At 48.1% G+C, this 27,806-nt stretch overlaps 1 protein-coding gene across 2 annotated transcripts in view; it reads left to right on the forward strand.

The window, feature by feature from the left end:
• TGFA (transforming growth factor alpha) overlaps nucleotides 1-27,806 on the forward strand; it is a 112,153-nt gene that overhangs the window by 25,208 nt on the left and 59,139 nt on the right. For both annotated transcript variants that reach the window (XM_005686385.3, XM_013967513.2), the window contains exon 2: nucleotides 9,855-9,908. In XM_005686385.3, coding sequence (XP_005686442.1) covers nucleotides 9,855-9,908 — 54 coding nt within the window. The remainder of the gene's footprint in view (nucleotides 1-9,854; nucleotides 9,909-27,806) is intronic.

The following is a 27,806-nucleotide window of genomic DNA, read 5'->3' on the forward strand; positions in this document are numbered from 1 at the left end:
TGATGGTGGCAATGAGCATTGGTGCAGGGCTGTCCCCTCTGTCCAGGCCTCCGCCAGCCTCCAAGGCCAACGCTGCACTGATCTGAAATGTGGCCAAGTCCCACTGGTGTTTATCTTGGCTCAAACCCCAGCCTCGCGTGCCTCCTGCAGGGTGGTTCTGGGGTGTCCAAGCCGAGTGGTGGGAAGGATGAGTTTGTCATCATCACGTGGAGGAAGTAGGGCAGAGTTCAAGGATTGCTTGTGTTTTCACCTCCTCCCCTCTCGTAGCCTACTTCTAAGCCACTGGTGGTGAGTGGTGTGCATTCGTGGCCTTGACAGAGCTGAGGGATGGGTCTGCCTTTGTTGGGGCTGCCAGCAGGCTACCTCTGCTGGGCTGAGGTCTGCACAGGCCATTTGGGCGCCACCACAAGGCCAGGGGAAGCTGGGACAGGGCCAGTGGGCCTCCGTGGAGGGGGTGGGGCTTGGTGTTTGATTCCTGAATTTGCTGGCAGTTGTGGGACCCTGGCCCTGCAGGGAGTGTCACTGCGTCTCCCACTGGATCCCAGCCCTGGGTCTGGTCCACTCTCCCACCGCTTCTTTCCTCAGGGACTCTGGGAAAGTCGAGCATGGCCCTTTGCACTGACACCTTGATGCCTCACATGAGGGTCAGTCAGCTGGAACAGGGTGTGAGCACCTCAGCTTGTCACAGCTTCCTGCAGCCCCGGAGCTCGGCGCTGGGAGAGTGTGTTGGTGATTCAGCAGCCGGAAAACTCCAGGAGAACTCAGTCACACTTGCCCAGCTGCTCTGCAGTCCCTGTCGAGGCCCCTGTCCTGCCAGGACGGGAACAGGGCCTGTGCAAGACGAAGTTTGCCTCAGTCCCCAACCCTGGTCCAGGATCACTGATGAACCTTCAACTCTGCTTCCTCCTAACAAGAAAGAGCGGGGCATGGATGGGAGTGGGCACAGGGCCCATTTCACCCAGAGGAGATGCTTGGTGCATCCTGGTTAACAGTTTTACAGAGATATTTTGCTCCTGTGTGCTGTCTGCTTTGCGGGGTGTCGGGGTGGGGGTCCCCTCAGACCACCATATTAGCAGGTAGCGCTGTGCTGTAAGGCTTTGACCTGGGTGAGGGTTGGGGGCAGCAGAGAGGACTGTGTGTGTAGCAGTGTGAGGCATTGCATCACACCTACCGGGCCTTAAGAAACAAAGGTTTCTCAACAATGCAGCACCCACCTGTTCCTGCCATGGTCTCTACAGCTTTCTCATTTAGTCATTTCTTTTTCTTTTTAATTTATTTATCTTTAATTGAAGGATTATAATATTGTGTTGGTTTCTGCTATACATCAACATGAATCAGCCATAGGTATACATATGTCCCCTCCATCTTGAGCCTCCCTCCCACCTTTTAGCCCATCCCACCCATCTCAATTCAGTTCAGTCACTCAGTAGTGTCCGACTCTTTGTGACCCCATGGACTGCAGCACCCTAGGCTTCCCTGTCCATCACCATCTCCTGGAGCTTGCTCAGATTCATGTCCATCAAGTCGGTGATGCTGTCCAACCATCTCATCCTGTGTCGTCTCCTTCTCTTCCTGCCTTCAGTCTTTCCCAGCAGCAGGGTCTTTTCTAACGAATCAGTTCTTTGCATCAGGAGGCCAAAGTATGGGAGCTTCAGCTTTAGTCCTTCTAATGAATATTCAGGGTTGATTCCTTTAGGATTGACTGGTTTGATCTCCTTGCAGTCCAAGGGACTCTCAAGAGTCTTCTCCAGCACCACAGTATGAAAGCATCAATTCTTCAGTGCTCAGCCTTCTTTATGGTCCAACTCTCACATCTGTACACAATTACTGGAAAAACCATAGCTTTGGCTAGATGGACCTTTGTCAGCAAAGTGATGTCTCTGCTTTTTATTACACTGTCTAGGTTTGTCATAGCGTTTCTTCCAAGGATCAAGAGTCTTTGGCTGCAGTGACTGTCTACTATGATTCTGGAGCCCAAGAAAATAAAGTCAGCCACTGTTTCCACTGTTTCCCCATCTGTCTGCCATGAAGTGATGGGACAGGATGTCATGATCTTAGTTTTTTGAATGTTAAATTTTAAGCCAGCTTTTTCACTCTCCTCTTTCACCCTCATCAAGAGCCACCCCATGTACTACCTGTTTATCCTGAGTCTCTGCAGTCAGTCTTTACAGTAATCCCATGTGGGAGATGGATATCTTTATCTCTTTTTAATAGCAAAGGAGACTGAGATGCTGGTAACAGGCCAAGGTTGCATAACTGCAAGGACTCAAGTTAGGACCCTAGTGGCGTGAATCCGAGACACTGAGCTGAGTGAGGACAGGTCGTGTGCAGGGAAGGTGGCAGGTGCCTGCCAGGAATGGGTGGGAGGAGCCAAGTAGAAACGGGGTTTAGGACCAGGTTATACACCTGTAGTCTCTGGGCAGGACTTCAGATGGGCCTCTGTGAGCAGAGGTTAGAGGGAAGGGGTCTGGTGGTCCAAGTGCTTAGGAGCTCACTGGCAGCAGGAGCAGAGGTGAAAATGCCTTGGTCAGAAAAACCAGTCAGGCGACTATTGTGAAGACCCAGAAGAGATGATGAGGCCCGAGTTTTGCCAATGGCAGTAGGGATGTAGAGGGATGGATAAGACGGGTGAGGTGGAGGCAAGACTTGTGGGATGGGGTAAAGGAGAGGGAGGGGCCAATGATGGTATCTGGTCTTCAGCTCAACCTAGAACCAGGGAGGAGGAGTGGAGAAGGGCAGGAGACACGAGGTCTGAGGTCCAAGCCTTTGGAGAAGGTCAGGGTTGGAAACAGTGCTTGGGGCCTGGAAGTGGGAAAGTGTTGATGGGAATGTGGGATTGTGTGCTGGCTTTAGCAGCCCATTCTCATCTGCTTTCCATGTAGTGTGGAAGTCCATTCTCCTCTGACTTTGCATACTTTATTTCATTTTATTTAATCCTTGCAATAGTCATGCAAGGAAGTGTTGTCCTTGGTCATGGATGAGGACACAGAGGCAAAGTGAGGTTAGGTAACACAGCTAAGGTCTCACAGTTAAGGAGCAGCAGAGCTAGGGTTTGAACCCAGTCCTGACAGCAGGGCTCCTTTTTTCTCTGCTGTAATAGACCCTGAGTTGGGATTAGAAAGTGGTACAAGGTTGCAGTGCAGACACTTGTGTGCCTGTCTCTTCCACCTCCCTGATCCTGAAGGTTCAGTCTGAACACTTTGGGTTTTCCCACCCACAGATATACAAACACAGACATGGAAAATACCATGAGCATTCAAGTAACACTGCCTTGTTTTCTAGGAGGTCATAGTCATAAGGTATTGCCTTAGACTCATCAAGTTGGACTTTGCTGCTTCTGGCCACCCACGAGTCATTAGCAAGGGCAGCTGAGGGTCCCAAGCTCACTGACCCAGGAACATTCATCCTGGACTGTAAGCTTCGAATATATCTTCAAGCCCATGTCAAGACTGCATTGAAAATGTAGAAATGGAAAGTGCCCTTGTAGGTTCTAGTTTCGGATCTCTCCCATCTTCTAATATTTGATGGATGTGCTAAATCGAAAAACAAAATCACAACAAACTGCGCGCACTCACTGAGGCGAGCACGCACAGCCTTTCGGCTGATCCTGGTTCAGGGCAAGGGACCCACCTGCACACGGAGCATCAGAATGAGGCCAAGTATGTCCACACCCCTCTTCCCCAGATGGATGGTTTAGAAAGATGCCAGCCCCATATCATCCCAGAAGTTGGGGACAGGGCTGATGCAACTCTGTCATTTAAACATAAAGAACCTGAGATTGAGTGGTGAAGGGACTTGCTAAAGGTGACGCCACTCACGGATGACCCTAGTCTCTGGACTCCCTGGTTATCTCCGTGTCACAGCACATCTGGCTTAGACCCAGGAGAAGAAGACTTTTCTAGAGTGTCTGTGTCCTTTGGCTGTGCTCCACAGGACAGGGGGAAGCAGAGGGTGGCTGGATGGGCCCTGTAACATGAGCCGCCATGTCTGTCGCTTACAGGCTGGGTGACCTTGGGCAAGCGACTTAATCTCCTATGTCTGGACTTTCTCATCTCCAAACTGGGAGCTTGAGCAGTACCTGCTTCCTAGGACTGGCTTTGCGTGCTGAATGAGACGATGCAGGGCATGTCGTAAGTGCTGAAATGTTGCTGCTATTACTGTTAATAATGCTCTCCGCCACAATGATAATTATGGCTGAACGATGCGAGGAGGGAGCTCGGGACACTAGTCAGGCGCCCGTGGTCTTCCTGCCCACTGCTGGCGTACAGGTGTGTTCCTGGTTCACGTGTCTGTGGAGCTGTTTGGGTGCAGGGTCAGAACCTCACTTGGATGGGTTTGTCACAAGAGCTACCCACGTCCCTGCAGAGTTACCACCTAAAACCCAACATTAACCATTTCAAGTAATTTCTCGATAAGACTCTCCTGGGGTAGCAAAGTTTAATCTGTTTTGAAGGCAGAGTTCCAGATGCTGGGATGGGGAGAGAAAGAGCCCTCTGTCCCGTGAGCTGTTCGGCCCAAAGTGATTCATTCTGTGTCACGTATTTCTAAACCCTCCTCGCCTTCCCCTGAGCTCTCCTGATCCCGTCCGGCCAGTTACTCCGCACATTCCTCTGCTGCTTTGCCTGCCGTCCTCTGAAGCCAGTGTCACCGGCCTCTATCAGCAGGGGCACTTGTGAACTGTCACCTCTTCCTTGGGGAGAAACTGCACTGGGGTGATGAGGATGTCGCGTGGCTGCTTTCGATGTGACATTTATGGCTGTGCTCGCAGGAGGGTCAGGCACGGGTCTCCTGGTCTTTCTGGTCCTGCCAGCTTCCCTCCTTGCCCCTCCTGCTGTGTGTTCCCTTTTTCTTCCTGATCACTTCTGACCCTGAAGCAGCATCTGTACCTGACTATCAAACCTCTTGGTTGAAAAATACTAAGTCACACAATATTACAGGTTTTGCGGTTAGAAATCCTGCCATGTTTGCAGATCAATTTCAGGTGTTGGAATGTAATTCATAAGATAAGATACCCTAGAACCTGGTACCAGAAGTTACCTTAGACCAGGGGGACCAGCAGGGTTCCCTGTGACCCATTTCCATTTTTGTCCCCTACGTGGCTGTTCATGGGTGTCACCTGATGAGCTCGAGCTGTAGGTACCACGCTCACTTCCTGAGCTTCTGCTCTGAGCCTCATGACCCCGCAGCCCCAGCATGGCAGGAGAGGACGTGAGATCCTGGCTGCCCTCCACATGGCCACTCTTGCTGCTGCTTGTCTCTCCACTGGTTCCTGCCCCTCCGCCTGCGTCATTCCCTGCAGACCATTCCTCACCAGCTCCTCTAAACCTAAGACATCTTTCATCCAAAAGGCCCTGCTGCAACCTCTCTCCACCCTCCCCACATCTCCCTGATGCCAAAACCTCACGCTCACTCCTTTGCTCAGGAAGCCTGGCTTAGGGGATTTGAAAGTGGATGAGCTGTGGAGCCTTGATTTTCTACGGTAAGCAGCTGATCTACATAGTGGAGTAGGTAGGAGCCTGGAAGCAAATACCAGCCGTAGTGGAGGTGAGAGCAGGGCATGGTCACCTCTGCCGGGATGGCCAGGGGCCTGACGATGCCTCTTCCAGGTCGGGGCCTTAGAGCTGAGTGTCTGCAGAGGAGGTGGAGTGGTCACCAGGCCGACAGGTGGAAGAGGATGGAGGGTGTCCCATGCTCAAGGCACAGCCAGGTCTCAACCCCGTGCATGCACACAGGGCCGCGTGGACGGGGCATCCTGCTCTGTGGTCAGGGGGAGATGGGTGTCCAGCATCCATCGGCAGCATTTCCCCTTGGCCCTGACCTGTGAGCTCCCAGGTAAGTAGGCTGTCCTCTCTCTGACCATTCTTCCTGTTGGTAGCAGTCATCTGCATTCCGAAAGCTGAAGCGAAAGCTCTGCGGCCCTTGTCCTTCCTGGAGGGCCGTGTGGGTTCCCTCTGCCTTGAGGCTGGGGTCCATCTTTCACAAGGTCTTTCTTCCATTGCGTGTAGATTTTCCCCTCCCCACCACCCCACCTTACTATGTTCACAATCCTGAGATTCCCTTCATTGGAGCTATTTAAACAAAATGGGATGCTGGCAGGAGCAGCCCAGAAGGGATTCCTGCCTGGAGGGAGGCTGGCTGGCTGGCCTTGGGGCAGGCAAGGCCCGGCTTTGAACCTCAGGCCAGAGGCACCTGTAGCCTCTGAGTCTCCGTCTGAACTGTGCGTTGTCTCCCCAGGGCCACTGGCAGCGGCCGTGCCTACATCTGAACCCACGCAGGTGCTCCAGGGAGGATTCATGTGCTCCTGTCGTCTCGGAGCCTGCCAAGGCCACGTGTTTCTGGCCTTCACACGGTCCAGCTGTTCCAAGCAAAGCCCAGGGGGCATCTGGGCAGCTGGGCTTACGGAGATTATGCTGTGGGGATTCTGGACATTCATACCCTTGCTTCTTCTTGGTAGACCTTGCTCATAGTGGAGGGACTGGAGGCAGTGGAAATATCACAAGAAGCAACAGATGGAGCCTCTGGAAGAGATGGATCAACCTGGTGCCTAGGCCCACTGAATCTGCTGTCTGGACTCTTTTGGGGGTCATAGCTGGTACTTCCACAGCCCATGGTCAGGACTGGTGTGTGGGGTGGTCATTAAACACTGTCTCAGGCATAGGAGTTGGATAGACTTGAGTCTGAATTGGGCTGCAGGAACTTGGGCAGATTTCTCAACCTGTCTAAGCCTCAGTTTCCTCATCTGTAAAATGGGGGTGTTTCCATAGACTGGACCGGGAGGCTGGGAGGAGCCCTGTGTCATGGGTATGGTGAGGACTAAATAAGATAAAGCATGTAAAAGCCACGTGGTGGGCCTGGGACTGCCACCTGCCCAGTATGTGGCACCTGTGCCGCTGTGAGACGTGACAGGGGTCAGACCGGCAGACCCTATCTTTTGGGTCTGGAACCCTCCTAGTGAGCCCACCACGTGGTGAAGGAGAAGCAGAGGCCTCATCTCCCATCACAGGGCCCCTGCTGCAGTTGTGTCTAAACAGAAACTGCAGAGAGAGCCCAGGGCACCACAGAGTTTTTCCATGGGACTGTCAGGGGTAACAGAAAGGAACTGTTCCTGTACTGCTCAACTTATGATTAAAAACCCAGTGTCCTTCCTCTGTGGAACATGGTGGTTTTGTAACCCCTAATCAGTTCCTGAAACATCTTTGCAAGTTCAGCAGCTGAGAGCTCCCAGGTAAGGAACCCAGGGGGTGGGATGGCAAAGGGACTCGCCCCAAGGCTGAGGGAGCGCCCCTCCACACGCCCTGGATGCTGGGGAGCACCTCCGCTCTCTCCTGGCTGAGGGTGGACAGTGTTTGCTGTCTAGTCCAGGCTTTGCTTAAGCAGAGGTCAGCGTGGAGCCCAGGAACTGTACTGACTGATGGGCGGACGATGGATACGGGGCTGGGACGGAGAGGGGAAGGAGATGCATTTGTTCATAGACTGTTTGTGACAGGCCAGTGGCACTTCCTCTCAAGAGGTATACAGAGCATCTGTGAGTCTTTCCTTTCGGTTCCACAAGTCACTGGCCATCTTTGGCCCAGAGTGGTTTGTGGTGATGCCAGTAAAATCAGCTTGTGACAGGTCCCCAGCTGACTGGGAGAGACCTCTGAGACTTTGTCTTGCTTTGGTAGGAAACCCTCACTGTAATTCTTGGTGTGTCGGTTACACACTCGGCCTTTTAGATAATGCCCAGGGGAGGTCCTGAGACCTTGCTTCCAAAGGTACTGTCTGTTGAGCAGCAAGAAGGAATTTCACAGGCCAACGTGTGATTTCACTAACTCTCTCCCCGTCCCCGTCTGCCACCGCCTCCTGGTCTCCCCCGACCCAACTCCAGCACCCAGTGTCAGGTTCGGCACTCTGAAGGAGTATTTGGGAAATTCATGCCAGGCCAGCAGTGAGAGCAGCCTGAAGCTTTTAGATATTTCTCAGGTCAAAGGCTTAAAGGGAAGTCCTGAGCAGATTGCCTCATCTGTTCCAAGCGTGTTTCTCCCTTGAGAGTCAAGGGCTGCCGTGTCTACATCCTGAGTGATGGGGGAAAGGAGCTCTCACAGCCTGCATGGCAAGGGGTGTTCCCGAGCCTTGGGCTGGGGGTCACAGCACAGAGGTTTGCCTCTTTTCTGTGCTGCCTCTGGGCTAGCCTGCAGGCAGCCCGGCCTCATTGCGTGACCATCCCGGCATGTTTTTGCAGTTCAGTTTTAGGAAATCAGTCTTAGTTCATGCTGATTGCATAACCCCTAGAGGTTCCTTCTTCGACAGAATTGTGCTGCTCTGCTTCCCCCGGGGCTGTAACGTGCAGGTGCAGAAGGTCATCTGCTGGCCGGGGTGGCTTTGGAAGTATGCAACCCCTGTGGTCCCAGAGCCTCCTGCTCAGGTGGGCCCTGGGCTTGGGGGCTCATGCCCATGCAGTCGCAGTCTGGACATACTTAATGGTTTTCCTTTCACATTATAAATGTGAAAGGAAAATGAAGGTTAATGGGACAGTGGGGTATGTGCAGGGCCCGGGGGCCTTGGCTCCTGTGATCCCACCTACTGCCACCTCCCTGCCTCCCCTGGGTGGGTTCTTGCTCCTGCCGCCTGGGACCTGGGCACCAGAAAGGCTGGAGTGAGGTGTGTGCCCCTCCTGGGCAGGGCGTGGTGGCAGCTGCCCCATTGAGGCTGGTAGCCCAGCTGCGTCTCTGAAGAAGACGGACATGGGCGAGCCTCTCCTCTCCTCTAATCCACATACCCCGGGTAGATGTTGCGACACCCTCAAGGTCACCTGCCCACCGTGGGTTGGGGCGACTGGTTTCTGGGAAGAAGAAACCTCTGACTGGCTTCCCTGCCCGCAGCTGGGTTGCTCACATCCGCACATCCATCCCCCTGCTGGTGGACCCAGCTGTCCGGGATCCTGCGCACGCTTGGGTACTGTTGCTGGGGCCCAGGGTGTCTCTGGGGAGCTGGGCTGACCCTGCAAGTCTCCTCACACCCCAGAGAGAGCAAGACCAGAAAGAGCACGTAGCAAATATCATGATATGCTCAACAGCATGTACATACTTAAAGCCACTGAACTGTGCGCTTAAAAAGAGTGAAGATAGTAACTTCTATGTATATTTTATCACAATAAAATATATCTATAAGGTGTTTTGCAATTCCCTGGTGGCTCAGACATGGTAAAACGTCTGCCTGCAATGTGGGAGACCCGGGTTCGATCCCTGGGTTGGCAAGATCCCCTGGAGAAGGAAATGGCAACCCACTCCAGTATTCTTGCCTAGAAAATTCCATGGATGGAGGAGCCTCGTGGGCTACAGTCCATGGTGTCACAAAGAGTCGGACACAACTGAGCGACTTCATGACGATGATAAGGTGTCTTAAAACAAGAAACATCATGACAAGTGGAGAGAGAGAGACTAGGAAAGAAAAGGCTTGAGATTTTAGTAATGCTAATAGGCACTTTTTTCCTGCTTTTTGCACAAAGGGTCCCACCTATTCATTTTGCACTAAGCTTCCCTGGTGGCTCAAGATGGTGAAGAATCTGCCTGCAATGTGGGAGACCAGGGTTTTATCCCTGGGTCAGGAAGATCCCCCAGAGAAGGGAATGGCAACCCACTTGCCTGGAGAATCCTCATGGACAGAGGAGCCTGGTGGTCTACAATCCATGGGGTCGCACAGTTGAACACAATTTAGTGACTAAACCACCACCACTGTATTATGTGGCTATGATTGCCTGTTGGCCACTTTGTAAAACTATCAACTCTTTCCCTTTGAGAAGGACCCGTCCTTGAAGCCTGAGAAGTTGGCTGCTGGGCAGACTCTCACCTGTCTTCTTTTCTTCCTCTTCACAGGTATTTTCTTGGCCGTGTGCCAGGCCCTGGAGAACAGCACATCCGCCCTGAGTGGTGAGTCCCATCCCGTCCCCTCCATGTGGGGTGGTGTATGGAGAATGGATGGGAGCAGCCCCTGGCTGCTTTGTGGAGCCTCTGCTACAGGCATCCCCCGGGGCTCCTGCCTGCTGAGTTCCCATGCGTCTGCCTCCTGAACATTGTCCCAGGGCCCGGGGAGTGCTCCTGGGAGGTCTTAACTGCCAATGCACAGCGACCGGTCCCTGCTCGCCGAGGGTGTGCCCTCTCCCAGCTCTGATCCCAGCACAGTCCCTGTGGGCAAGGGTGCTGGCAAGCTGAGCCTCATAGTCCATCTAAAGAAGAACCCAGATTCCTAAACCCTCTTGTCTCCTTCTGCCTGGGAATCTTTGTTTAGTTATTAATATTTTCCAGTTTCTCCTTGGACATTTGTAGTCGCATTTCCTTTGTTGCATTTGTGAGATCCTGGGTCAACAGATTGGAAAGTTGGGAAACGTTGGCGGCAAACTACTCGTGGGCACTCTCACAAAAGCATCTCCTGAGATGTTTGCTCACGGCTCTTAGCATTTGCCGTGTGCACTAATATTTTTATACAATTAGTCGGGGTGAGGAAGTGATTTGGGTGCCTGCTTTTTAAATTCAGGGTTTGGAGTTGTGCTTTTTTCTATGTGGCTAGAATGTCTTGAAATGTATCCTTTTAAAATATCATAATGTTTCATTCAAGTGGACACGTGTTACAGTTAGGCTTTTCCCATGGGATATTTTTGTTTTCAGTTTAAATTATAATGCTCCCTCTTGATGCCTAGAAACTGTTTTCTTCTTTTGGATTCTTTCCTTGGGCCATAGCTGTAGGAGCAAGAGTATATATTTACGACCCTTGTAACAAATTGCTAAGTAGCTTTCCAAATGAATTGAGTGGGTTTTTATGTCAGCAGTGTACCAGCCTGCCAGTTTCTCTGTTCCCTCGTTGACATAATGTTCCCCTCTGTTACTGCAGTGGACCCAGCTGTGTCTCCCGAGCTATTTCAGGGAGGTGCCAGGGCAGGAGGTGGTCCTCTGTATTCATACATCCTCAAACCACCACTCACTGTTCCTGGTACTTAGCTCTTCTCCAAAACTTTCCGTCCAAACATAGTAGATGCCGCTGCTGCTCCCACTGGATACCAGCGCTTCTGCACCTCCGCAGTCTCTGCCTGCAGCTGTTATCCTTGATGCACTTGAACCCTTAAGGTGTCCGAGCCACTTGGTGACCGATGATGCCACAGAAGAAACTGCCTCTTGTCCTATGTGTTATGCTTCGTTGGAGGTGGACGAGGTGGAAGCGCTCGTCCATTCCAAAGCAGTGCTTTGGCAGTCCAGGGTCTACTCGAGTTTCCATGAAGTGGTTCTTTCACTTTTTAACTACTTCCCCCATCACAAAGGGCTCAGATGTGCATATACAGGGAGGAGGGGATAGCTTTGTGACCATGCTATTTTCACAATTGACCCAGCCGTCATCCTGGGATGCACCCCCAGCCCATCGTGGTCCTCACTGTAGGACCTGGTGGGCCAACAGCTGGCTTCTCCTCTGAGTCACTTGTAGGTGACGCTTTGTGGTGACGGCAGAGGCCGATGCTACCCCCAGGGGGACGGTTATCTTACCCCCTACTCCCATTCCATCCATTCACACAGGAAAGGCCTAGGGGATGTTGTACCTGAGCCAGTCCCCTTAGGGGCCTGGCATGGCTCCTGCCGAGGCCCTTTGGGGTTTCCCAGGCTCTTCTGGGGAGACGTGGGAAACCTGTGATATTTATCCAGAAAATGACTATGCTTGCTGCGGTCATGATCGACCTCCGTTCCATGGTTCTTTTCTGGCCTTGCTTCTGTGAGACGGTCTCAGGTTGATATCGGACATACTCTCCCCATGACGACTTAGGTTCAGAAAACAGTAGGTGTGGCCTGCCCTTTTGCACACGACCCTGTAACTGGCTCAGTGCTGCTCTGTGGCCCAATGTGGTGGGTGAGAGTGGGGGTAGGGCCACACCTTCTGGTGTCCAGGGGGCATTGAGACCTTGGTGTTGGTTGGTGACATGTTGGAGCGGGGAGGGGGGCCGCCAGTCTGGCCTCTTGCATTGCTCTCTGATGGGTTACTTAGCTGTGGTGCTTGTACCCCTGAGAGGTTAATGGAATAGTTCTTTCCATGTTTGCTTGCTCTCTGCGCTGCCCCGCTGGACCAAGATATGAATCCAGAGAGGGCTGGGCTAGCTAGTAGACAAGTCCACCTGGTGATGACCGTGTCAGAGCCACTTGTCCAGGAGCTAGGGCCCTGTGACTAAATCAGGCTTGTTTGCTCAATTTTCTTTCCCTTTAGGGTGACCTTCCCGTCTCCTGGAAGACTCCCCAGGTCCTTGCAGGCCTTGCCCACCCCACCCCAACTCTGTCCTCTCTGGACATGGCTGAAATCTTGTTGTGGGTACAGCTCAAACTGGAGACCCCACCAGCCACACTCACTACTACTAGCATTGAAATATATGTGTGTTTAACTCGTGGCTAATTCAGCAAGCAAAACTGTTTGTTAATGTTTATAATAGAAATCTTCTTACATAGAAAAGGAGAAACAATAGCAACGTCAATCCCCATGTATCCATCACCCAACTTCAACAACTAGCATCTCTCTGCTGTTTTTCTTTCATCTATTTTCTCACCTTTTTGAGTTTGCTCTTTGTTGGTATAGTTTAAAACATAATCCATTTCTCTTGTGACTATTACTTGTATCTAACAGATAAGGACTTTTACAATGAAACCATAGTTCAGTTACACCAACAAAAGCAATAGTGATTCTTTTTTATTAGATTCTTAAATATGGAGGGTAGGTGACACTGAATTCAAATTTGTGGCATTTTATTTAATTCACATTGCCTTTGATGTTTTCATATTTTGCTTTCTAGTTATATTTCCTTTTAGGTCAACACTGGTTTTATAAAATGTGCTCATTTATATACTGGGTGACTGACTTTCACATCTGAGTCCCTCCTAACCCTTATGCTCTGGAGGTTGGTGGGCTCATTTACTGAAACTATCTAGGTGAGAAGATGGGTAATTTTAGGATAGAAGCTATGAGAGCTTCACCCATGGTTTAAATATGCAGATCTCTTCACTCTGAGAGCTAATTGCAATGAGAAATAGTAATGAACACAAGAAGGTTTTGGTATATTCCTGATTGATGGTGTTGGAACAAAGGACTGCAGACTTACTCAGAATTAAGCTCTAACATTTTGATGAAGCAGCATAGACAGAAAATTGCAAACTCCACGTGCCAATCAAAAGTGGAATATGAGCTTGAAGGAACAGGGGCTGATCCCATGTGGCATTCTTGTGCTTTCCCCCCAGAAAAGTTTCGTGGCCTCATGGCTTCATAGTTGCCCTTGGCCTTTTTGTTTGAGGTTTCATTTGTTTCTTTCAATCCTCCTTTTTATAAACCCACAAATGTGGAGGGTAGATGATGCCAGAGGCATGGAAACTGGCATTATTATCATCAGAAACGCTTCTCAGACATTTGCTTCGGGTGGAGCATTGGAGGGATACATGCCTTAGGCTGGAGGTTGGGAGCCCTGCGTGTTAGACCGATCTGGTCTCGGTCCTGCTATGTCCTCAGGCAAGTTATTCATCTGGTTCCTGTTTGGATGTTGGCCTTGACTTAGGAATAACCTGTGAAGTTTTTCACATGACCACTGGGATGGATTGATGGAGACTGCTTAGAAAGCTTTGATGAGGATTTCGAAGGCAGCCTTCAAATTATCAGTTCAGTTCAGTTGCTCAGTCGTGTCTGATTCTTTGTGACCCCATGGACTGTAGCACACAAGGCTTCCCTGTCCATCACCAACTCCCGGAGCTTTCTCAAACTCATGTCCATCAAGTCGGTGATCCTATCCAACCATCTTATCCTCTGTTGCCCCCTTCTCCTCCTGCCTTCAGTCTTTCTCAGCATCAGGGTCTTTTCCAGTGAGTCAGTTCTTTGCATCAGGTGGCCAGAGTATTGCAGTTTCAGCTTCAGTATCTGTCCTTCCAATGAATATTCAGGACTGATGTCCTTTAGGATTGACTGGTTGGCTCTCCTTGCAGTCCAAGGGACTCTCAAGAGTCTTCTCCAACATCACAGTTCAAAAGCATCAATTCTTTGGTGCTCAGCTTTCTTTAGAGTCCAACTCTCATATCCAAACATGACTACTGGAAAAACCATAGCTTTGACTAGACAGACCTTTGTTGGCAAAGTAATGTTAGGAATGTATAGCAGTGGTCAAACCTGCCATGATCCTCAGATACACTGGTGGTAGTGTGAGTGCCATGTGTCTCATTCTCTCGGAGCCAGATGCTGTTTTACATGCAGGTTCTAACATTATGGGCTTTTCAGGTGGTGCAATGGTAAAAAAAATCCACCTGCCAATGCAGGAGACGCAAGAAACTTGTGTTCAGTCCCTGGAATGGGAAGATCCTCTGGAGTAGGAAATGGCAACCTACTCCAGTACTCTCACCTGGAAGATTCCACAGACAGAGGAGTCTGGTGAGCCTCAGTCCATGGAGTTGCAAAGAGTCAGACGTGACTGAATAACTGAGTGTGTGTGCACGCATGCACACACACACACACACACACACACACACACACAGAGGCTACACTGTAGTTGCTGGACAACTTCTCTGTCCTTGTCTCTACCACAAAGGTGACCCCACGATGAGAGCCTCTCAGTGACAGACGGCAACCACAGCTGACTGCTTAGTGTGATTTAGAAAATCATTGCTGGAAGAAGTCAGTAGTCTGCAGGCCAGGAAAGAAAATTTGTATCTGGTGGGTTGTCAGTTTGTAAAGCTTGCAGAGAAACATTAGCTGGAGGCGAGGTGAGGATGGCAGCACCTGCAGCTTAGAACCTCACACCCTTCGTAAGGAAAGAGTCACGGCCTATCTTCAAAGGCACCTTTTAATGCCCCTGACTGGGGACAGAATGCACCCTGGTTAAGTTGTTGGGTGGCTGCTTGCTTAACCCTGTGCAATGTTGCCTCGTTCCCAGGCTGCCCATCTGGTTCTCATATTTTCATGAGACTCATTCTAATGATCCAGGGGTGTGGTGAGGGCCTTGCTCAGACACCTGGGAGCCAAGCTCCTCCTGTTCTTTGCCTAATTCCTGGGTGATTCAGGGTGGTTCTTTAAACCTCTGAATTTCTACTCCTTCCTCTAGCCTGTGTCTATTGACACCCACTTGGAACCAGGCAATGTTGGAAACCTTACTTAATTTAGCATCTGGGAGACTTTTCAAAGGCGATGATGAAAGACCATGGAACATTCATGGTGGTGTCATCCAGAGGGATGGTCCCTCTTATCAGCTTGCATGGGGAGACGGTAGTTGGATTTGGTGGGGGCTCTGGGTTTAACAGTTAAGAAGGGCAAGTTTGGGCTGGGGGTGTGGAGGGAGGGCAAATCAGGTTATAGGGAGCAGTCTTTGAAGGCAGTACTTTGTTTGGAAAACAGGTAGAACACGGATCAGCCAGCAAGCCAGGGATCTGGTTATTGCTCACCTTGCCTAACAAAAGCTTTTCAGAACTGCAACCTGCTTCCCCGTTCCATTGTCTGGAGTTTTCCCACGTGGGGCTGAAGTCATTCTAAAATTAGAACGCTCACGTGTTCTACCCAGGTACAAGGTTCACAGTTCCAAATATGTGTCTGTAGCACAAGAGACTTGGTATGACTTTGTTAGGGGCTAAAAACACAGACAGCCGGTGCAGGGACTAGCTCGCTGTGGAGGACGCTTAGAGGAGCATGGAGCCTCAGGAGAGAAGGAGGGCGTGTTTCTCCTTTCCTTTCTAGGATTTCTGCTTGTCACACAATTCCTCATTTTACCTTCTACTTTTTGCAGAGGAAACTGTCCTGGGTCAGAAGGCAGGTTGCTCAGAGTAGTAGATACACCACAGAATGTGGAATCTAGGATCATAATTCTGACTCACTAGCTGGGTGACACCTGTAGTGCTCTTAACCCGAGATCCCCCCTGGATAAAGTTAAGGACTTGGATTAAGGCAGTGTCTTTTCAAACCGTGAGTCACAAAATCACTCTAGTGGGTAACAACCAGCATTTTTAAAAAATGAGATTGAAGAACTCAGACTAGAGAATTTCAGAGTGAAGGAAAGTCGGATAATGTCTCATGATACTCTTGGTTACTCGTGGATTTATATATTGGCATTCTGCATTTGTTTACTTGTGTAAGCTGGACCCATATTGCATCCTTTATAATTTCCATATTTGGTTTCTTCAGTGTAAGAATTCAGACACTTGCAGAGTAAGTGCCTTAAAACTTGGCAGACCTCTACATTCCCCTCCACACCTAGTCTTTCATAGTTATCTTGTTCACCCCTAAATTGACAGCAATACTTTTCACCTTTATCAAGTGTTTCCAAAACACTGCACTTGTAATAAAAGCAACAGCTCTTTCCTTATGCATAGATATTTCATTAGTATATGTAATATGTAGTTATGTAAACACAGTAATGAGTGTGATTGACACGAGCAGGTTTGGGAACAAACACATGTGTCGTCTTGGTAAATAAATATCTTCACTGTTAAAAACAGAAATGGGTGGTAAACTAGTGTAGCCAACTGATTGAGCTTTTGCGTGCTGAGGACATTGGTATAGCTGTTTTAACAAAGGAATGGAGAGGATGGATTGGGTAAATCAAGGCCATGGTTTAAGTTGAGCCATCTACCAGCTTTGAAAAACCCAAGTGAGTGACACAACTCCTGGATTTCTAAAAATCAAGGCCTGTAGAAGCCTACTGCTCTCCTCCTTTTTAGCTCTTGACTTTTACCTAGCACCCACTTATTAAGTACTGCCTTCTACCAGGCATTGTGCTAGGCCCTGGAGATATACATGAGAAGTCAATATGATGAGCCCTGCCATCAGGCCAGTGATATTGATGATTTTTACATCTCAAAGAAAATAATAAACACAGAGCAGGTGATCCAACATATGGGTTTCTTTGAAGAAAACACCTGCCTCTACTATATTCAGACTTCCCATTTTTAATCCAAGTGCCAAACTGGGTACTTTTTCTTTTCTTTAATAAGTTGCTTCTTACTGAGTTTGGCTTGTGATGCCAAGCTGGTTTTCCATCTGATTGATCACTCTTCTGGGCTATGGTTGTCATCTATGAAGCTGCTCCTGCTATATAAGGTGCCTGCCAGAAGATATGGCAGGCATATATAAGGTGCCTGCCAGAAGATATGGCAGGCACCTTATATAGCAGGAGCAGAATCTAACCACACATCAGCCAAAAGAGTCAGCCTGGAGAGAACCACAGTAGTGGTAGTAGTCAGGCCCCGTGGACTGTGGCCATTTACTCTGTACCTACAATGAAGATCATCCTAATGGCAGCTCGTTCCATCTCTGTACCTCTTAGCTCAGAGTCTCAAGAGAGAGAATGGGACCGGTGTGTCTTCTTTGGTCCGAGTGGTTGCCCAGCAGCTGTGGCAGGGTTGGGGGTGGGGGGAAGGCTGCAGGTAACAAGATGCCAAAGAGCAGGGTAGGCTTTGTACAGGGCAGAGTCCCTCAGGGGCCCTGGAGGGGGCAGGGACCAGCATTCCTGGTCCAGACTGATTCTTTGAATCATTCATTCAATCAGCAAAGATTTATTGAACACTTACTATGTGCCAGACCTTGATGAAAACAAAATCTCTGTTCTCAAGAACCTTATACTCTACTGGGAAAGATAGACATACTATTATATTTTAATCTACCAAATTGGCATATTTTTGAGCATGGCAACTCTGAGTGCTGGTTTGTGTAAGGTGAGACAGCTATGTATATTGCTTATGGGTATGCCTGTTGGCTTTCTGGGAAAGAGTTTAATATTAATTGGGAACTTGATTCCTTAGTATTTGTAAGAACCTTATAATTGTCCATGCCGTGTGATCCAACAATTACACTTTTAGTCATCTGTTTAACAGAAATAACCAGGGATGTTATGTTATCCACTGTAGTAAAATACAGCCAGTTTAAATGTCAGCAAGAGGGAAATAGTTATGCGACAGGTGATTAGATTTTAAATAAAAGCCCTTTAAAATCATGCTGATGAATACTAATGATATGGGAGGAAAATGTTCTGTATAAAATTGAATATAACATCTCAGTTTTATACACTGTACACACAGATGCAAAAATAAAAGGCAAGTATCATATAGTATTAACATTAATTATCTCTGATGCCTCTTGATGAAAGTGAAAGAGGAGAGTGAAAAAACTGGCTTAAAACTCAACATTCAGAAAATGAAGATCATGGCATCTGGTCCCATCACTTCATGGCAAATAGATGGGGAAGCAATGGAAACAGTGACAGACTTTATTTTCTTGGGCTCCAAAATCACTGCACATGGTGACTGCAGCCATGAAATTAAAAGACGCTTGCTCCTTGGAAGAAAGGCTATGACCAACCTAGACAGCATATTAAAAAGCAGAGACATTATTTTGCCAACAAAGTTTCGTCTAGTTAAAGCTATGTTTTTTCCAGTAGTCATGTATGGATGTGAGAGTTGGACTATAAAGAAAGCTGAGCACCAAAGAATTGTGCTTTTGAACTGTGAGCGCTTTTAAACTGTGGTGTTGGAGAAGACTCTTGAGAGTCCCTTGGACTGCAAGGAGATCTAACCTGTCCATTCTAAAGGAGATCAGTCCTGGCTGTTCATTGCAAGGACTGATGCTGAAGCTGAAACTGCAATATTTTGGCCACTTGATGTGAAGAACTAGCTCATTGGAAAAGACCCTGGATGCTGGGAAAAATTGAGGGTAGGAGGAAGGGACAACAGAGGATGAGATGGTTGGGTGGCATCTCTGACTCGATGGACATGAGTTTGAGCAAGCTCTAGGAGCTGGTGATATACAGAGAAGCCTGACATGCTGCAGTCCATGGGGTCACAGGGTCGGATACGACTGAGCAGCTGAACTGAACTGAATGGGAATATAGCTGATTGTAATTTCCTTTGTACTTTCCTATTTTTTCTTATCCTGTCTACAGTGAGCATTCTTAATACTATAGTCAGAAATAAAAGGAGCTACCTTTTTAGAAAGACAGAAAAGGCCGTGGCTGACTCCTGCCCTGCAGGTCTGTCGGCCCGTGTGAGCTGACTGCAGGCTGTCACGAGGTGCAGGCAGTGCCGCTGTTTGTGGAGCAGAGGGACCTGCCACTCTGGCCTGCATGCTTGGCGCCCACCTCCAGGGACCTCGCTGTCTGCAGAGGTTGACCCCGACAGAATACTTGCCAGTTCACCTCCAAGTTCTGGGGATACTCTTCCAAACTCTCCTTTGGTGGCCCTTTGGCTTCTAAATGCTGATCCATTCCTTTTTTTTCAGCTGTTTATTTTATTTATTTTTACTTTTTAATCTTTAATTGAAGTATAATTGCTTTACAATGTTGTGTTGGTTTCTACTGTACAACAATGTGAATCAGCTATCAGGATACATGTATCACCTCCCTCTTGAGCCTCCGTCTCGTGCCCCCCTCTAGGTCATCACAGAGGCCTGAGCTGAGCTCCCTGTGCTAAACAGCAGCTTCCCACTGGCTCTGTGTTTTACACATGATAATTTATATACGTCAGTGCTGCTCTTGCAATTCCATTCACTTTTATCTCTGGGTTTCAGTGGAGAGGTTGGACTTTTCTGGGCCCCCGGCCCTAGAGTCAGTCTCTAGATAGAATGTGAGCACTCTGAATCGGACAGAGTTCAGACTCTCCCCCTGCCACTTACTAGTTGTGGGGCCTTAAGCGAATTACCTAATCTCTGTGTACCTCAGCTTCCTTATCTATGAAAGAGGAATAATGATGGGACCTGCTCTTAGGGTTGTTGTGAGCATTAGAGATGACATGTAAAACGCTCGCAGCTGTGTGCACACACACTTGGGTACTCGGCTGCTACTCCCCTTACGGCATTATTGGTGATGCCTGGATCGTGACACACGTCTGTGTCTTCATTGTGCTTTTATCACCAGCAGTCTAGTTGTAAGGCAGTGGTTCTTGTGTTCCAATGAGCAGAAGAGTCATCCTGCTGATTGTTAAAATGCAGATTCCTGGACCCTCGTCAGCCTGTGGCCCAGCAATTGGCACTTCTGATTCTCAGCAAAATGTGGTTAAGGCCCAAGAGAAAGAAGCTAAGTGGTAGATACATGCCCTTGTAGGCTGAGAGGCTTTCTCCTTAAGGCAACAACCTCATCCCATCCCTGGAATTCCTACTTCCCATTGCTGGACAGAGCCGGTTTATGGGAGTTTGTGAAATGTTTGTGTTCCTGGACTGACTTTCTAGTATCCACCCAGAAGCTTGGTAAAGATGATCCAACACCTCAGAACTCGGGCCATCACCTCAAAGCGTCCTCTTTCTCTTTATCCTTGCTGTGATGAAATGATGGACACAGCGGCTCTGTAAGGCATCAGCTTTGTTTTCTGAGAGCCTGACCGAAACTGCCCGCTTCTGAGTTTGGGGAACAGCCTTGAGTGTCTGGTGATTCACTAATGGAGGACCTTGAGCTGTTTTGACGGAGCCAGGTTCAGATGTCCTCCTTAGCAGTGCAGTAACTGTTCGTTCTGAATCTCTTTTCTCTCTAGAAGTCTGTATAACAGAAGGTGATTTCACATGTCCGACCATTGTATTGTTAGGCTGCATTGGCTAAAGTGTTTCTTAAATACCAAAACATGCTAGTACGAATCAAGGGGGGAAATGGATAAAACAAAATAGAATGGGCGGGGGGCCTCAATTTTACTCACACTGATGCCATGGAGCTGGGGTTCAAAGGGGGATGCTTTTCTTCCCAGTTGTCATTTAGCAGCCTGGCTAGGAAGCTCTCTTTCTAGGCCTTTTTTGTCCCAACTATTGGGGGCTTGGGGCTTCCCTGGGAGCTCAACCGGTAAAGATTCCACCTGCAATGCAGGAAACCCCAGGTCGATTCCTGAGTTGGAAAGATCCCCTGGAGAAGGGATAGGCTACCCACTCCAGTATTCTTGGACTTCCCTGGTCATTCAGATGGGAAAGAATCTCCCTGCCGTGCGGGAGACCTGGGTTCAATCCCTGGAGGAGACAGTTCACTCTAGTATTCTTGCCTGAAGAATCCCCATGGACAGAGGAGCCTGAATGTGTGGCAGTCCCTGGGGCTGCAAAGAGTCGGACACGCCTGAGTGACTAAGCATGCACTGGGGGCTTGGGATATAATAAGCATCTCTCCCTGCCTTACACAGTAGACCTAGAAAGGTACTTTTGGAATCTTAAAAGCGAAAAATGTTAGATCTTACTCAGAAATCTGCCACTAATGAGTGTCTCAGGTGCTCTGGGGCGTGACAAATGGAAGTATAATCATGAATCACATAACTGTCCTCAGGAGCCTCTATAACAATCTGGATGTAGCAGGCTGTCCACCTAATATTCCATTAAATAACCACAGCCCAGCGCAGTGAGAGGCTCTGGAAATCTAGATGTACATCTAACCAGAAGATAACCACATCACCATTGTCATTATAGGCAATTTCCTAAGGATTTAACCCTAGGTTGGAGCGTCACAGCCTTTTTCAGAATGAAGATCCAATTTGAACATCAAAAGTATGTGATGCTCCACAGACAGTAGTTGTTCCTTTAATATTAAATTCATATATACAAGTTGCTATGAGAACTCAGGAACTCTTTAAATTTGTATTTTATTGATCACAATAGAATTCACATAGTAACATGACCTGACCTAGCACTTTCAGAATTCTCACCATATGCTGGATACTGTTCTACCTATCCTCATTTAATACCTACAACTCTAGGAAAAAGGTACTACTATTAGTCCCATTTTACAGTTGGCAAAACTGAGGCAGAGAGAAGTAACTTGCCCAAGGTCACACAGAATGTGGCAGAGCTGAGCTTTGAATGCAGGAAAGGAAGGGGAGAGGGAACCCCAGCATGCTCTTTGGGAGACATCAGGGAAGGCTTCTCACGAGAAGTGATTTTTGAACTGAGTTTTGAAGGAAGAGATTGAGTTAGGCAGGCAGACTGGGGGTGAGGACGTGCTTGCAGGCGTGTGGAGGTGAGGCTGGGAGAAAGTGGTAGCTAGTTGAGCAAAACCGCACGTGGACTTTGTTCTTGGGTGTATAGATTATTAGCACTGTCAGTGTTTCACCTGGATCTAATCACAGAGAGGTGCTTCCTAAAGGAAGCTTTTCATGGATTTACCTAAGATGGCTGTCAGTAGGCTTTTGCAACACAAAGGATTAAATCTGTAGGGCTCCAAGGTCACAAAGTCCATGGGGATAATAACACAGCCCTCCCACCCTTCAGCTTTAGCACATGCGGTGGCCCTGTCTGCTCGCTGCCTTGGGTGTATATGCAGTGGGGGTGGTTTCTAGGCTAGACATTCTCAGTTATTCTTGGAGCTTCAGTTTTACTTGATTTCAGCTTCTCATTTGCAGGTGAGAGAATTATGCCTTTTCACCTGTTTAAGTGTGGCTTGATGCAAAGGTGCCTAAAAATAAAGATCATAAGGCTGATAACACAGTAATTACAGTAGTCTCTAGAGTCAGCCTGGGTTCAAGACTGGACTGTGCCCCTTGGGAACTCTGACCTTAGGCAAGTTAATTGCTCTGTGCCTCAGTTTCCCCATCTGTAAAGGAGAGGTAACAGCAGAGTGTCCTTCATAAGGTCATTGTGAGGATTAAAGAGTTGGCATGTAACATGTTAAAACAGTGCATCATAAGGCTCATGTATTAGTCACATAGATCTTTTCAAAAACATTGAGAAAGCAGTGATACACATGTGAGAAATGATACCTGAAACACCAAGATGGCCTTAGCCAGTTGGTAGCCAGGATGTGCAGAGAAGGCAATGGCACCCCACTGCAGTACTCTTGCCTGGAAAATCCCATGGATGGAGGAGCTTGGTGGGCTGCAGTCCATGGGGTTGCTAAGAGTTGGGCACAACTGAGCGACTTCACTTTCACTTTCCACTTTCATGCATTGGAGAAGGAAATGGCAACCCACTCCAGTGTTCTTGCCTGGAGAATCCCAGGAATGAGGGAGCCTGGTGGGCTGCCGTCTATGGGGTCACACAGAGTTGGACACGACTGAAGTGACTTAGCAGCAGCAGCAGCAGCCAGGATGTGAATTGAGTTTAAAGTTGTAAAGGACCACGCTGGGGATAAGCCATATAATTCCACGTCCAGGGGCTTGCCCTTGAAACTCAGAGGACAGGTCAGAGGAAGCCCCCCCTTGGCTTGTTGGGAAGTGGTGCTATAGAGCCTGCCACTAGAGGATGCCCCACAGTGACGTTTTCCTTTTAGAATTGTGGTACCCAGCGCAGAGGAAACAGCCTGACCCTTCAGTGGCAGTGATGGGAGGTGTGGGATGTTGTGCTCTATCCTGAGCCATGAGATTTAGGAGGGACGTAGAGAAGATCAAGAAACTGAACCACCACAAGAAGTTGAGGCACAAGAGGGCTGGAAAGTGAGGTGAAATTCTCAGCTCCCTGTTTGGGGTACCTGGCACAGACCCCAGGAGCACAGAGGTGGAAACGCTCAGTCACATGCTTGAGGGATTCCCATGGATAGCCTTTGACACTGTTGTTTAAAATAAAGTGAGAATGGGCTGCCCTCCCTTCTTGTGAAGGCCTCAGGGAGAGGCTGGTGATCCTATGTGGGGGCTGTTTGTAGTGATTTTAAGAGAAGCATTCACTCCTTTTTTTTGAAGCATTCACTCCTAATTCCTCTTTAGATTCTAATGATTTCAGAATCTGAGTGGAAGCCCAGGTTAGAAATGTATAAAGATGGAGAAATAATTAGATGGTTAAACAGAGAGCATACCTAATTAAGGAACAAGAGCTACTGGGATTAAATGACTTTGAGGATTAACCATCTAGGTAACAACATGGAAGAAAATAATATTTCAAAATTAAAAAAAAAAGTTCTTTGGTACCCTTGAGAAAGAGGATATGATACTAACAGGATCTTTAGCCCAATTTGAGTTGACTTTATTTCTTTTATTAGTTTTTAAAATTCTTGATTCCATTATTTATTGTTTTTGGCTGTTCTGGGTCTTTGTTGCTGCACGAGGTTTTCTCTAGTGGTGCGCGGGGGCCACTCTCTAGTTGTGGTGTGTGGGCTTCCCATTGCAATGGCTTCTCGTTGCGGAGTACAGGCTTTAGTAGCTGCATCTCCCAGGCACTAGCGCACAGGCTCAAGAGTTGTAGCCACAGGCTTAGTTGCGCCACGGCATATGGGATCTTCCCAGACCAGGGATAGAACCAACGTCTCCTGCATTGGCGAGTGGATTCTTCACCACTGAGCCACAAGGGAAGTTCCCTGTTATTTTTTAAAAAAGATATTCTTATGATTGACTATGAGGGTTTACTACCTCACAGCTCAGACAGCTGTGCTGAGCATCAGAGATGGGTAAGGGATAGTCCCTGCCCTCCGGGCCCTTTTAACTGAGAAAAGTGAGGAGTAAAGCTTCAAATCTTCTTTGAGCTAAATGACTTTGCCCACCAGAATTATAAATAAACCCATGTCAGGAAGGGCCAGTTGCAGACTGTCCTCTGCCTAAGGGACTGAAGAAGGTGCCTTTGAGGAGTGAATGCCGTGGACAGCCTTCTCAGCTTGGAATCAGCTTCAGTTACAACAGGAGGCTTGAAAAGGTGTATCTGGAGGATCCTGAGAGGTCCTGAGTCCAGAATCTCTTGTCTGTGAACCGTGGAAAAGGATATGGCCTCCAGACCATTTTTCAGCAAATGCAATGTATTGTTTGTTAGGAATTCTGAAACAAGGTGCAGTCTAGGCCTTCTGTTCCCCGAATGCACCATGGTGTGCCTTGTGCTGGTCACGCCCACCATTGGCTCCTTTAGAAAGGTGAGGGGCACCTTCGATTAGTACGCAGTGGAGGAGTCATACGCAGCCTGCCTTCACTGTGCATGAGGAAGGAGGTCAGCTGAGCTGGCCTTGTTTCCTTCCGGTCAATTTCTAAATAAAATGATCAACCTTGGTAAAGAGTGTTGATGTGCTGTGTGCTTAGTCGTGTCCAACTCTTTGCGACCCTCTGGTCTGTAGACCACCAGGCTCCTCTGTCCATGGGATTTTTCAGGCAGGAATACTGGAATGGGTTGCCATGCCCTCCTCCAGAGGATCTTCCCAACCCAGGGATCGAACCCGTTCCTCCTACATTGCAGGCAGACTTTTTTACCCACTGAGGCATCAGAGAAGCCCAGAGAGTGTTGGTACTACAGAGCTATCCAAATCGTCACTCTGGTAAAAACTCACATTGGCTGATTAAGTCAAAGGAATTCTTCAAAGGTGTGTTTTTACCACTAATGCTGCAGAAAGTTGACTTTTTTCTTAAAATTGGCTTAAGTAGTATAACTTTGTGAGTAAATATACTCCCCTGAGCCAGGATGTTGTTTGGGGAGAGGCTTTGACAATGTCAGTATTTTTAAATATCAGTGTATTTGTATTGGTCTTCAAAGCCTTATGTAATAAAAACTCTTGCTTATGGGGCATGCTCAGTTCATGGTTCGCCTTTAAGTGGATGAGCGATCAATGCTTAGTGTATCCCCCTTGAAGAGAGGATGTCTCTAGAAGCCTCTGGCAGTTATTGAGAACTTCGCTGTCCAATGCAATAGCCGCCAGTGGCTATGGAGCCAAGTTGAGATGTGTTAAAATATATAGTAAACACCAGATTTTGAAGACTTCTTATTCTTTTTATGTACTATCTGCATGTTAATACTTGTCATTTATTGAAATGACACTATTTTGATTGTATTGGGTAAAATAAAATATTCAAATCAATTTCACTTTTTTTTTTCCCAAAAGATGAATTTTTTTTTTTCCAGTTGAGTCACTCAGTCGTGTCTAACTCTTTGCAACCCCATGGACTGCAGCATACCAGGCCTCCCTGTCCATCACCAACTGCCGGAGTTCACTCAAACTCAGGTCCATCGAGTCGGTGATCCCATCCAACCATCTCATCCTTTGTTGTCCCCTTCTCCTCCTGCCTTCACCCTTGCCCAGCAGGGTCTTTTCCAATGAGTCAGTTCTTTGCATCACGTGGCCAAAGTATTGCAGTTTCAGCTTCAGCATCAGTCCTTCCAATGAATATTCAGGGCCGATTTCCTTTAGGATGGACTGGTTGGATCTCCTTGCAGTCTAAGGGACTCTCAAGAGTCTTCTCCAACACCATGATTCAAAAGCATCAATTATTCACTGCTCAGCTTCCTTTATAGTCCAACTCTCACATCCATACATGACTACTGGAAAAAACATAGCCTTGACTAGACAGACCTTTGTTGGCAAAGTAATGTCTGTGCTTTTTAATATGCAGTCTAGGTTGATCATAGCTTTTCTTCCAGGGAGCAAGTGTCTTTTAGTTTCATAGCTGCAGTCAGCATGTGCAGTGATTTTGGAGCCCCCCCAAAATAAAGTCTCTCACTGTTTCCATTGTTTCTCCATCCATTTGCCATGAAGTGGCAATGAAGATTTTTTTTTCTTTTTAGAAAATGTCAAATCACCTCATTGGCTCACCATACTTGCTACTGGACAGCACGCCCCCAGGGCCTTACAGCGCATTTGTTCCCGCTCACATCACTTCCTTCCCATCCTGGATTTTCCCTAAAAGCCAGCCCCTTAGAACATCTCTCATCAACCTCATCCCAAGATCTTGCTCCAGCCCACATGCCTAGTGCTTTCTCGTGTACCTGAACCTGACAGTGATCTGCTTAGGGAATGGTGACTTGGCCTTTAACTTCTAGGTCTAACATCTCTTCCTTTAGAGCTCCCCTACCGTCTTTGAACAAAATTAATTTGTCCTTCCTATGTCCCATTCCTTTGGTTTGAAATATTTGGGGTTTGGGGGGAAATATTTGTTTTTTTTCCTCCTGCTGCCTCCTCTCTTCTGGTAGTTCCTTGAGGACAAGGGACTGTGTATTTTTTTTAAAACTTCTTATTTTACATCAGAGTGTAGCCAACTAAGAATTTATAGTAGTTTCAGGCGAACAGAGAAGGGACTCAGTCATACATGTATCCATTCTCCCGCAAGCTCCGCTCCCATCCAGGCTGCCACAGAACATTGAACAGAGTTAAGGGACTGTGTCTTGTTCATCTCTGTGTAAGAGGAACGCTGTATTCCATGCCTGACACAACGGCAGCACCGTAAAGGTTGAATGAGTAATGAACACTAGCTCTCTAGAACACCAGTGTCTCTATAAAGACAGCAAACACAGAAAATTAACATAGCATTGTGCTCACTTCTAAAAGTGGAGGCTACAGGCTGCTAACATAAGAATCAACCAGATGCTTATAAAAATTAATATTCCCAGGCTTCACTCTTAACTAGCAGGTTCAATCAGGAGAAGTTAAGTCATGCTGCAGTAACAAAATTTCATTACCTTCATAGAAAAATTCTCTCATGAATTTGAAGTCCACTGTGGGCCCTCGGACGACTCTCCTGGGTGGTTCAGGTGAAACCTACCGTGGGATGTGAGATCTGTCACTTCCAGTTGAATGTTCTCATTCACGTATGGGTCAATCTTCAGTGCTCCCATTTCATTGCCTGAAGTTATTTGTATGGCTGTACCTTATACAAGGGCGCGGGGAGACCAAGCCTGTGTGCCCAGAATGTGTGCTCCAGCACAGTTTTAGCTCCTTGCTGGTCTGTATTCACATTAGGGGGCCATTGGGTAGTACAGAACTTCCTAACTTCAGCTGCACATTGAAATTACCTGGGGAGTTTCAAAAACACCAGTGCCCTGGCCCTACCCTCAGAGATCCTAATTCGCCGAGGCTGGGGGGGAGGTCCCAGCATTAGTATTTGTCTAGTTTTCCTGGGGGATTCTCCTATGGGGCCAGAGTAGAAAACCACAGGTGCAGGGTGAAGAGCAAGGGCCTTTGGATCCTGACTCTGGTGCAGACTGAACCTTGGTTT

Source organism: Capra hircus, chromosome 11 (genome assembly GCF_001704415.2).
Source record: "Capra hircus breed San Clemente chromosome 11, ASM170441v1, whole genome shotgun sequence".
Taxonomy (NCBI): Eukaryota; Metazoa; Chordata; class Mammalia; order Artiodactyla; family Bovidae; genus Capra; species Capra hircus.